General features: G+C 44.0%; 1 protein-coding gene across 1 annotated transcript in view; it reads left to right on the top strand.

Annotated features, from left to right (window-relative positions):
• LOC123378183 (aryl hydrocarbon receptor-like) overlaps nt 1–12,199 on the top strand; it is a 134,498-nt gene that overhangs the window by 95,880 nt on the left and 26,419 nt on the right. Inside the window, exon 4 of the mRNA XM_045031693.1 lies at nt 1,721–1,810. Coding sequence (XP_044887628.1) covers nt 1,721–1,810 — 90 coding nt within the window. The remainder of the gene's footprint in view (nt 1–1,720; nt 1,811–12,199) is intronic.

Raw genomic sequence — 12,199 nt, 5'->3', positions numbered from 1 at the left:
TGAGTATTTGTACAGATTAGGTCCATGTTAGAAGCTTTATCACCTGCCCTTGGAGAGGTAGGTAAAAGTGCACTCTATTTGCCAGTGCAATTCTCAGCTGAGTGAGTGTCATGTTAGGATATGTTGAAGGACATTTAGAACATTAGCACCATTTGGCTGGAACCAGGGTGAAATCAGATGTGAACAAACTGTGGTCCCGTGTATGAGACAGATGGGAAGCATGCTATTGCCTTCTTGAAGTTGTATCAAAGAATTTGCACATTTCTAATAAGAGAGAGAAAGCAACTGCAGGCCCCACAGATGTAAGGGTAGGATCCCACATAGATCAGAGGCCTCAGAGGCAAGAGGGCACAGGGCAGGGAATACTGGCTCCTATGTGGTTATTTCAGCCTCAGAGGTACCCAGCACCCACCTTCCCTGCTCCCCCAGTCCTTATTTTAAGCCACAGTGGCCAGTGAAAAGCTTTAGTAATGTTTATTTATATACAAATGCCCATATGCACACATTTGGGGATCGCCACCATCTTGGATAGCAGCAGGGATTAAATCAGGGGCCTCTGGAGCTATATGTCTGATTTGCTTGAGCTGGAGCTAAAAAGCCAGGCTCTTCAGTGACGAGTGGTAGCAGACTCAGACCCTGTATTATTCAGGCACACAGTCACGTGCACATGGAGCACAGTTCTATTTCCACAAGTATTGATGGTGGCAGTGTTTGCCTGGTGATTTGTGGGGTGGGGATTACCTGGGTGAGTGTGCAGAAACAGTAACCTAACAGCAACCTATCTGACCAGCTACCCAGTGCGGATGGAGTACTCAGAGCACTGGTTCTGACTGTAAAATGATGAGTCATCCCTGAACTAGAGCCAGATTAAGACACATGCACTGATGAGTCATGCTGTGCTAGGCTCCAGCCAATCCACAAGCCAGGAACTGGCCTGGTGACTCTCAGGCCAGGTATAGAAGCCTCACAGCAGCTTAGTCTGCTCAACATCACTCTAGGGCTTGGAACTCTTCCTTGCTTAACAGTGGCAGCAGCCTTTGCAAGCCTTGCTCTAGCGCTGTTCCTAGCCCTGCTCCGTCCTAGCTCTCACTCCGGCCTCACTCCAGCCCCGCTCTAGTCTCCTGATTCTGGCTTTGACCCCTGGCTCCAAGCTCTAGGCCTGTCCGCCTCCCATCATGGCCTCTGACAGTGGTAAATCTTCAGTTCAGGAATGATCCAAAAAAGGGGCATTTGCCAAGTAAATTGGCAACTGAATTGCAGTGAACAATCTCTAAAATAGGCACTGATTCAGCAGAGCACTTTAGCCTGTGCTTAAAACTCATTGAAGTCAACAACACCTAAGTTAGTGCTTTGCTGAATCAGAGCCCAAAGACCCACCTTTCTTTACAATCCCCCATCATGCACCTCGATCTGATTTGCCCCATGGCTATCAGCCCCGGGTGGCTGGTGGTTCAGTTAATACAGCGAGATGGATAATGGAGGCTCGGATAATCCGGGTTCTACTGTATATGTTTTTATTTTTTCATAAAATGTAAAAACTAACGATTTTCTGTAAAAATGCAAATTCCATGTTTTTCTGCGGCAAAGGGATTTCTAGGATCCCAGGTAACAAGTTCACACCTAGTCCAGTGGTGTTTTCCCCCCATGTCATGAACCTATGCACGTGCACAGAAAAGATTGTTGACACTCTCTCTAGGACTGGATCTCTTCTTTCTTTCAGGCACTCGATGGATTTGTCATTGCAGTCACAGCAGAGGGTTTTGTTTTCTACGTCTCACCTACAGTTCAGGACTACCTGGGATTTCATCAAGTGAGTAGCATTTTTTTTCTGATTTAAGAAAAGGGTGGTGTGGTTTAAACGTGATCAGTTGCTAATGTCCATTACTAGCTGAGATGCTGGTTCTTCTCTTGGAAGATCATAAACCTCTATGTTATGAAATCAATTGCATTATCCTGGGATAATGAAAACAAACAGCCACTGTCCTTAATATAATGTTAGCACATGCAGACAGCTGTGTGCATGCACTATATTGGCAGACAGCTCATACCTGTACCTTTCTGTCTAGGACTTAAATCAAGCTTATTAGCATATGTTATAACATATGGTGGAGGGATGTGTGTTTGTTAAATATGTGAGTTTAATTCAGTGCTCACAAAAGACAGGGTACCAATTGCACTGGGTTGCATAAGACAGAGCACAAGCATTTTCCGTGCAAGTTTCCCAAGAGCAATTCTGCCAGTGCTCCTCTATACTGACCTCTGTTCACACACTTCTGCTGCCCACTCTCCCATCCCCACCTCTGTCAATGTATATCAGGGCTGGTCTACACCACACAGTTAGGTCGACCTAAGGCAGCTTATGCCGACCTAATTATGTCAGTGTCTACACTACAGTCTTCCTCCCTCCTCTTGGTGAGCCATGAAGTTGACAAGGCTGCCTGGCTCCCGGAGGAGGAGGAGAAGCCGGGGCAGCTGGACCTCGCTCCCTGGGGCGAGAAGCCCCAGGCAGTTTCCCCCGGCTCTTGGCAGGGAATAGGGAAGGAAGACGCCTTGGTGGCTTTGGACCCAAACCCAAAGGGGAAAGGAGAGGGGGCAGACTGGGTTCTCAGCTCCCCACACTGCCCTTCTTAGGTCAGTAGAAGAACCCCTGGTGTGGACGTGCATCACCGCAGTAATTACTGCAGTGGCTGTAAGATGACCTAATATAGGTTGACTTACATTTCTAGTGTAGACGTACCCTTAGTCTTAAGCAGCATTAGTCCTGGGCTTCTGATGAGTAAAGTCAGTAGGAGAAGCAGGTTACCACACTCATTTTCATTGTGACTGAAGCTGGGATTTGAAGCCAGATCACTCGAGGTGGAAATATAGTTGACTTTTTGTGGTACTAGAGAGACTAGCTGGGTTGCAAAACAAACAGCCTGAGAAGATTTCCCTTAAAAAGTCAGCTGGATTGTGAGATTTGACAGCCTCAGGTGTCCTGAATCAGAATGATTGAAAGGAGCCTGGGAAGCATTTTCTGAAACTACTGCACCTTTAATAAAGTAGTGATACAAAAAAAGAATAGGGCCCAATTCTGTAAGGAGCTGAGAACCTTCTGCACCCCCAGTTAACTTACTGAGTAAAGGGTGCTCAGCCGAACCATGCCCCTCTGCAATAATTTTAACAATAACTCTACCTACAGCCTTCACTCTGGCCCCCGGTGTGTGTATAGTTTGATGCAGATGTAACTATAGAGCAGTGATACTCAGACTGAGGCTTGGTAGCTGCAAGTGGCTCTTTAATGCATCTCCTGCAGCTCTTTGCAGCACATAATATTAAAACACGGTGTGGTTCAATTAATAACCAGTCAGGATGTTATTAACCAACTACATTTGCTAAAATAATAATACTTGGTCAGTCATTCTGTTGTGAGAATAATTACACACACACACACATATATATTAGGGCTGTTGATTAATCGCAGTTAACTCACATGATTAACTCACAAAAATTAATCACAATTACAAAAAGTAATCATGATTAATTGCAGTTTTAATCGCACTGTTAAACAATAGAATACCAATTGAAATTTATTAAATATTTTGGATGTTTTTCTACATTTTCATATATATTGTATTTTGTGTTGTAATTGAAATGAAAGTGTATATTATTTTTATTACAAATATTTGCACTGTAAAAATGACAAACAAAAGAAATAGTATTTTTCAATTCACCTCATACAAGTAAAGTAGTGCAATCTCTTTATTGTGAAAGTGCAACTTATAAATGTAGATTTTTTTTGTTACATAACTGCGCGCAAACACAAAACAAAGTAAAACTTCAGCACCTACAAGTCCACTCAGTCCTACTTCTTGTTCAGCCAATCGCTCAGACAAACAAGTTTGTTTACATTTACAGGAGATAATGCTGCCCTCTTCTTATTTACAATGTCACCAGAAATTGAGAACAGGTATTTGCATGGCAATTTTGTAGCCGATATTGCAAGGTATTTATGTGCTAGATATGCTAAACATTCATATGCTTCTTCATGCTTCGGCCACCATTCCAGAGGACGTGCTTCCATTCTGATGAACCTTGTTAAAAAAAATAATGTGTTAATTAAATTTGTGACTGAATTCCTCGGGTGGGGGGGGGGATAATTATATGTCCTCTGCTCTGTTTTACCCACATTCTGCCATATAGTTCATGTTATAGCAGTCTCAGATGATGATCCAGCGCATGTTCATTTTAAGAACACTTTCACTGCAGATTTCACAAAATGCAAAGAAGATACCAATGTGAGATTTCTAAAAATAACTACAGCACATAACCCAAGGTTTAAGAATCTGAAGTGCCTTCCAAAATCTGAGAGGGACGAGGTGTGGAGCTTGTTTTCAGAAGTCTTAGAAGAGCAACACTCTGATGCAGAAACTACAGAACCCGAACTACCAAAAAGGAAAATCAACCATCTGCTGATGGTGTCCGACTCAGATAATGAAAATGAACGTATCAGTCCACATTGGTTTGGATTGTTTCCGAGCAGAACAAGTCATCAGCATGAACGCATGTCCCCTGGAATGGTGGTTGAAGCATTAGGGGACATATGAATCTTTAGCGCATCTGGCACTTAAATATCTTGCAACGCCAGCTATAACAGTGCCATGAGAACACCTGTTCTCACTTTCAAGTGACATTGTAAACAAGAAGCTGGCAGCATTATCTCCTGCAAATGTAAACAAAATTCTCTGAGTGATTGGCTGAACAAGAAGTAGGACTGAGTGGACTTACAGGCTCTAAAATTTTACATTGTTTTACTTCTGAATGCAGGGTTTTTTTGTACATAATTCTACATTTGTAAGTTCAACTTTCATGATAAAGAGATTGGACTACAGTACTTGTATGAGGTGAATTGAAATATACTATTTCTTTTGGGTTTTTTACAGTGCAAATACTTGTAATCAATAATAAATATAAAGTGAGCACTGTACACTTTGTATTCTGTGTTGTAATAGAAATCAACATATTTGAAAATGTAGAAAAACACCCAAAATATTTAAATAAATGATATTCTATTATTAACAGTGTGATTAATCACGATTAATTTTTTTAATCTCTTGGCAGCCCTAAAATAAATATGTATATGTATATAAACATGTGTGCGTATGTATATATTTGTGTGTGTGTGTGTGTGTGTGTGTGTGTGTGTGTATGTATGTATGTATGTATGTATTAGGGTGACCAGACAGCAAGTGTGAAAAATCAGGATGGGGGTGGGGCGTAATAGGAGACTATATAAGAAAAAGACCCAAAAATCGGGACTGTCCCTATAAAATAGGGACATCTGGTCACCCTAGTTTGTGTGTATACACACACACAAAATATTTCCCTCTCATACTGTTTACATAGAAATATATAGTACTGTAGCAGGGGTCATCATAGAATATCAGGGTTGGAAGGGACCTCAGAAGGTCATATAGTCCAACACCCTGCTCAAAGCAGGACCAATTCCCAACTAAATCATCCCAGCCAGGGCATTATCAAGCCTGACCTTAAAAACCTCTAAGGAAGGTGATTTCACCACCTCCCTAGATAACCCATTCCAATGCTTCACCACCCTCCTAGTGAAAAAGTTTTTTCCTAATATCCAACCTAAACCTCCCCCACTGCAACTTCAGACTATTACTCCTTGTTCTGTCATCAGGTACCACTGAGAACAGTCTAGATCCATCCTCTTTGGAACCCCCTTTCAGGTAGTTGAAAGCAGCTATCAAATCCCCCCTCATTCTTCTCTTCTGCAGACTAAACAATCCCAGTTCCCTCAGCCTCTCCTCATAAGTCATGTGCTCCAGCCCCCTAATCAATTTTGTTGCCCTCCGCTGGACTCTTTCCAATTTTTCCACATCCTTCTTGTAGTGGTGGGCCCAAAACTGGACACAGTACTCCAGATGAGGCCTCACCAATGTCGAATAGAGGGGAATGATCACGTCCCTCGATCTGCTGGCAATGTCCCTACTTATACAGCCCAAAATGCCCTTAGCCTTCTTGGCAACAAGGGCACACTGTCGACTCATATCCAGCTTCTCATCCACTGTAACCCCTAGGTCCTTTTCTGCAGGACTGCTTCCTAGCCATTCGGTCCCTAGTCTGTAACAGTGAATGGGATTCTTCCGTCCTAAGTGCAGAACTCTGCACTTGTCCTTGTTGAACCTCATCATGTTTCTTTTGGCCCAATCCTCTAATTTGTCTAGGTCCCTCTGTATCTTATCCCTACCCTCCAGTGTATCTACCTCTCGTCCCAGTTTAGTATCACATGCAAACTTGCTGAATGTGCAGTCCACGCCATCCTCCAGATCATTAATGAAGATATTGAACAAAACCAGCCCCAGGACCGAACCTTGGGGCACTCCGCTTGAAACCGGCTGCTAACTAGACATGGCACTGTTGATCACTACCCGTTGAGCCCAACGATCTAGCCAGCTTTCTATCCACCTTATAGTCCATTCATCCAGCCCATACTTCTTTAACTTGCTGGCAAGAATACTGTGGGAGACCGTATCAAAAGCTTTGCTAAAGTCAAGGAATAACACATCCACTGCTTTCCCCTCATCCACAGAGCCAGTTATCTCCTCATAGAAGGCAATTAGGTTAGTCAGGCATGACTTGCCCTTGGTGAATCCACGCTGACTGTTCCTGATTACTTTCCTCTCCTCTAAGTGCATCAGAATTGATTCTTGAGGACCTGATCCATGATTTTTCCAGGGACTGAGGAGAGGCTGACTGGCCTGTAGTTCCCCGGATCTTCCTTCTTCCCTTTTTTAAAAATGGGCACTACATTAGCCTTTTTCCAGTCATCTGGGACCTCCCCCGATCACCATGAGTTTTCAAAGATAATTGCCAATGGCTCTGCAATCACATCCGCCAACTCATTTAGCACCCCATGGACTTGTGCTCGTTCAGTTTTTCTAAATAGTTCCGAACCACTTCTTTCTCCACAGAGGGCTGGTCACCTTCTCCCCCTACTGTGCTGCCCAATGCAGCAGTCTGGGAGCTGATCTTGTTTGTGAAGACAGAGGCAAAAAAAGCATTGAGTACACTAGCTTTTTCCACATCTTCGGTCACTAGGTTGCCTCCCTCATTCAGTAAGGGGCCCACACTTTCCTTGACTTTCTTCTTGTTCCTAACATACCTGAAGAAACCCTTCTTGTTACTCTTAACATCTCTTGCTAGCTGCAACTCCAAGTGTGATTTGGCCTTCCTGATTTCACTCCTGCATGCCTGAGCAATATTTTTATACTCCTCTCTGGTCATTTGTCCAATCTTCCACTTCTTGTAAGCTTCTTTTTTGCATTTAAGATCAGCAAGGATTTCACTGTTAAGCCAAGCTGGTCGCCTCCCATATTTACTATTCTTTCTACACATCGGGATTTTTTTTCCTGCAACCTCAATAAGGATTCTTTAAAATACAGCCAGCTCTCCTGGACTCCTTTTCCCTTCATGTTATTTTCCCAGGGGATCCTACCCATCAGTTCCCTGAGGGAGTCAAAGTCTGCTTTTCTGAAGTACAGGGTCTGTATTCTGCTGCTCTCCTTTCTTCCTTGTGTCAGGATCCTGAACTCGACCATCTCATGGTCGACAACCTCATGGTCGGCAACCTCTGGCACGCGACTTCCCAGGGTAAGCACCCTGGTGGGCCGGGCCAGTTTGTTTACCTGCCGCTTTGGCAGATTCGGCGGATCACGGCTCCCACTGGCCGCAGTTTGCCGTCCCAGGCCAATGGGAGCGACGGGAAGTGCTGTGGGCCAAGGGATGTGCTGGCCGCAGCTTCCCACCTCCCGCATTGGCCTGGGATGGCGAGCCGCGGCCAGTGGGAGCTGCGGTCGGCCGAACCTGCTGACGCGGCAGATAAACAAACTGGCCCAGCCCTGGCGAGCCGCATGCCAGAGGTTGCCGACCCCTGTACTATAGTAAATAAAACGAGTTCACACTACTGTGGCTCTTTTGGGTCATGATCGCTAATTTGGCTCCAGAACCCCTGCGGTCTGAGTATCACTGCTATAGAGTTTCCAAGTATGTAATTATAGCATTAAACTGCACTTCCCTTGCTGCACATTGTGCCAGATTCATAATTTTCCTCTGCAAAGTGCGTGTGCATGCTTTGCACTGGTGGAAATGACCTAGGGGGGAGGGATAGCTCAGTGCTTTGAGCATTGGCCTCCTAAACCCAGGGTTGTGAGTTCAATCCTTGAGGGGGCCATTTAGGGAACTGAGGTTAAAAAACAAACAAATAAACTAAAAAATGTCTGGGGATTTGCCCTGCTTTGAGCAGGGGGTTAGACTAGATGATCTCTTGAGTTCCCTTCCAGTCCTGATATTCTATAATTGTAGGCTAGATATAGGGTACCAACAAAGCAGGTCTGTTAAGTAAAGCAGAGTAATGAACATTTGCTGGTGTGTTGGTAGCCCACCTAATAGGCTTCATGGTGAACTCAGCCATCTCCAGAATTGCAGTTAAGGGAGGCAGCATTTCAAATCCAAATGCAGCTGTGTTACCTTCATACTTAGAGTGAAATCCTGGCTCATTGAAGTCCATAGCAAAACTCCCATTGACTTCAATGGGGCCAGGATTTCCCTCAGGGCATTATTAGAGAAAAACAACATGCTTATGTCATTAAAGACGGTGTTGTAACACATATGCACAAAGGGACAGAAATAAGGGTGTACAAGGAAGCCTTAAAGTTAGAAATTGTATGGAGTATACATGTATCTTCTCTTTACACAATTCCTTCTTGTGAAAGATAGATTTTGTTTCCTGCCACAGTGTGGTTATAAAAGCACTATCCAAAGGTAACATATTTTTTCCCCATGTTGGTTTCTGAAACAAGCCTTCTGCTTCATCTCATCTGGAAAAAGGCAACAATCTCAGTAGGATTTTTTCTTTTTTTCTGTAGTTTGTGAAATGCCCAGAGCTGAAATGTTAGCTCCCATCTTAGTGCCTATTACGTTTCCCAACATAAACAGAGGTAGACAAATGTTTGTTTGTTTGTTTTTGTTTGTTAGTGATTCTCTCTCTCTCTCTCTCTCACCCACACACATACAATGACAAAAAACAATTGTTTTGGGTCAACATTTTTCAAAAATTTTCAGGAAATCAGTTAAAAAAAATATTATTGTGGGTGAAAACGAAACATTTCATTCGACAAAATAAAAATGTTTTGTTTGGATTCCAACCATTTACAACATTTTTATTGTGGTTTTTTTTAAATGAAAATTAAAGGAACTTTTGAACCAAAAAGTTGAAACCTTTTGTTTAGAAAATGTTGAAACAAAACATTCCATTTTTTTCTGTAATTAATTTGTTGAAATCAACATGAATTCACAGAATGTTTCCATGTTGCCGTATCTGCATTTTTCTCTGGAAAAAGTGATTGCAAAAAATGTTGCCAGCTCTGAACACAGTCCCCTCCACAGAACCAAACAATCAACTGTAATTTTATTGACTATTCTTAGCATTAGTTGCAGTGTATTAACAACCTACCTCACTTCATTTTATTCTTCAAAGCATTTCCTTCCTTGATTTGCATTTATGTCAAAAATAGCTATCCGATATCAGTATGTAGTACTTCAGGGATTGAAGAATGGCACACTTCTACTTATTCTCTGCCCCATCTCTTGTTGCTAATATTTAGCATGATTAGCTTCTGTTTACATTAAATCCAGGTTCTTCCCATTCTGTTTGTTTCGAAGTTTGGCACAGTATCATGCTTTGAATGCTAAAGACATAGTAGCAAGTTTAAATGATTTTTAATTAGAGTTCCTATACAACTAGGAGGGAGCCTGGTAAATACTGTGACGTGCTCAGGTACTACAGTAATGCGACTATATAAGTAGCTAAGATGTGATGGTCTTAAGTTTTAAGGCCAGAATGATCATCTAGTCCAGTGGCTCTCAAACTTTTTTCCTGGTGACCCCTTTCACATAGCAAGCCTTTGAATGCGACCCCTCCTCATAAATTAAAAACACTTTTTTATATATTTAACACCATTGTAAATGCTGGATACAAAGCGGGGTTTGGGATGGAGGTTGACGGCTCATGACCCCCCATGTAATAACCTCGCGACCCCTTGAAGAGTCCCGACCCCCAGTTTGAGAACTCCTGACCTAGTCTGACCACCTGGGTAACTCCCAGAAATGTCTGCAGCAAGCCCATAACCTATGGGATATTCTCTTATTGTTGGGGACAAATTCAGATATAGCGTAAGATCCTGTTAACACCAGGTCTAAAATGGCCCATGGTGGAATGTGACAGCAACAAAATGTTGTGAAGCGATCACCACAGTGCAGAGTTTATCCCAAAGAGCAAACATTTTGAAGAAGGCCTTGCCAGGGAAAATCAAACCTTACCTCCTGGGATTAGCACATGTAGCAAGAAAAGGATTATTTTTTTTAATCAAAGCTTCCAGTGGGCTGCTGTTAATCACCAAGAATAAAAAAAACGTTGCACAACTTTCTGTCAAGGACTTGGCAGTGCCCTTTTTTAAAAATCCGAGAGCATCGTTCGTTTTAGTCTCCTGTCTGGCTGCAGCGTACAGGGTACAGCTGCAGTGTGAAGTGGCTGGGCTGAGAACAGGAGCCCATCCTGGCAGTGACAGGCAGCTACAGAACCTGCTGCAGGGAAGTCACTGCTGTTACTCGGTAATGCGGAGCCATGCCGCACACTGCAGAGTTACAGCCTCTTTGTATCCGGCACCAGCTCCAAAGCACTTCCCGTATTCCCGGGGCGGTGGAGCTATGTCTTCCTGCAGCAAGGGGATTCTGCCATCTCTTTGAGTTACGTTTGCTGAACCAGAGTTGAGTTTCTCTAGCGGTGTCCCTTTTCTAGTCCCACACAGGGCAACTTGAAAAGACCTCAGGCCACGGTGAGGCTCAGTGCAGGGTTGTTAATAGCAAGAGCGGGGCATTCCCTGTACTCCAGCTGGTGCCCTCTTTGCCCAAAGAGCCTTCCCATGGATTGGTGGGTGGGAAGGGACAAGCGTCTCTTTGCCAGCCCCTGAAGACTGAGGGGTTAGGAGGTACAGGCCAGCCAGTTATCCCCTAAAAGGGGAAGGGCATCGGAGATCATTTTTGTCCCCTGTAGCCTCAACCCAAGGAGACACACAAGAAGATCAATTGTGTAGCCAGAAGTTGAGGAAGGCTCCTGGCCCTACATCTGTCAAATGGGAGCAGCGTTGGGGAACGGATGGTCCAGGACGGGCCTTACGAGAGTTTTGAACTCCACCCCCAGCAATTTCAAATTGTTCCCTCTTGTACTTTCTCATTTGGCTGTGAACGTTCAGCACAGCCCCTCACCGTACAACCAGCGTACGGGTCATTTTAAAATTTTTAAACTTGTCTGTCTTGCCTTTTGATGGAGGGAACAAATCCAAACCAGTTGGGGCGTGCTGCTCCGTTAGCCCGTGCAGATGGAACGCTTCACGTAGCAAAGAGTTTGGAACAGAATCCTGGATCTTAACACTCCTGACCCCGGGAGAGGCGCAACCTGAAAAGGTGGCCTAGGCTTATAGGTAGTTTTAAAGATTGCTGTGCACAGGTCTTGCACAGCAGGTGGCCTGGGAAGAGACTATGGACCAAACATTGAACATGGTGGCATCAGGGAAATCAGGTAGTGTTTGTAATGTTTATTTCTATTTTTCTGTTGCTAACAGTTGGCTTTCAGCTGCAACTGTTAATTCTTTGATGCTGAATTAAAAAGTAACCTTAAAAGTCACCCAAACTGAACTTCATGAATGCCCTCCACCATGGCCTAAGCAGCGGGAGAAGGGGAGAGGTACATTAAATGAAAGAGTCTGTTTGATTTCCAGGAGGCATGGGAGGAAATCCTCAGGCACACTGGTTTGAAAGTCGTTTTATATTTTGCATAGCCTGACGGATTGATTCAGTCCACGTGTCCCTTGTATGAGGTCCAGGAAGCTGTTTTCGCCTTTCTGGTGGGAATGCTTCCCAGCCAGATGGCCTCTGGCTTTGAATGCCACAGTAATACAAGTCATAAGATTATAGCCCCACTTTCAGAGCCTCCATTCTCCAGCTAGTCTGAATGACTCGAACACGCGGCTGATTTAACCGCTTTGCTGTGCACTTGTGGCCGTGGCAGTTGTCAAAGGGTCGGCCCGCTACACGTCGTCAGTCTGGCAGTGCTGAGGGAGCCAGACCATGCACAGGTGTT

The sequence above is a fragment of the Mauremys mutica genome, chromosome 10 (genome assembly GCF_020497125.1).
Source record: "Mauremys mutica isolate MM-2020 ecotype Southern chromosome 10, ASM2049712v1, whole genome shotgun sequence".
Taxonomy (NCBI): Eukaryota; Metazoa; Chordata; order Testudines; family Geoemydidae; genus Mauremys; species Mauremys mutica.
The sequence above is the reverse complement of the archived record's forward strand: the minus strand, read 5'-3'. Positions and strand labels throughout refer to the sequence as shown.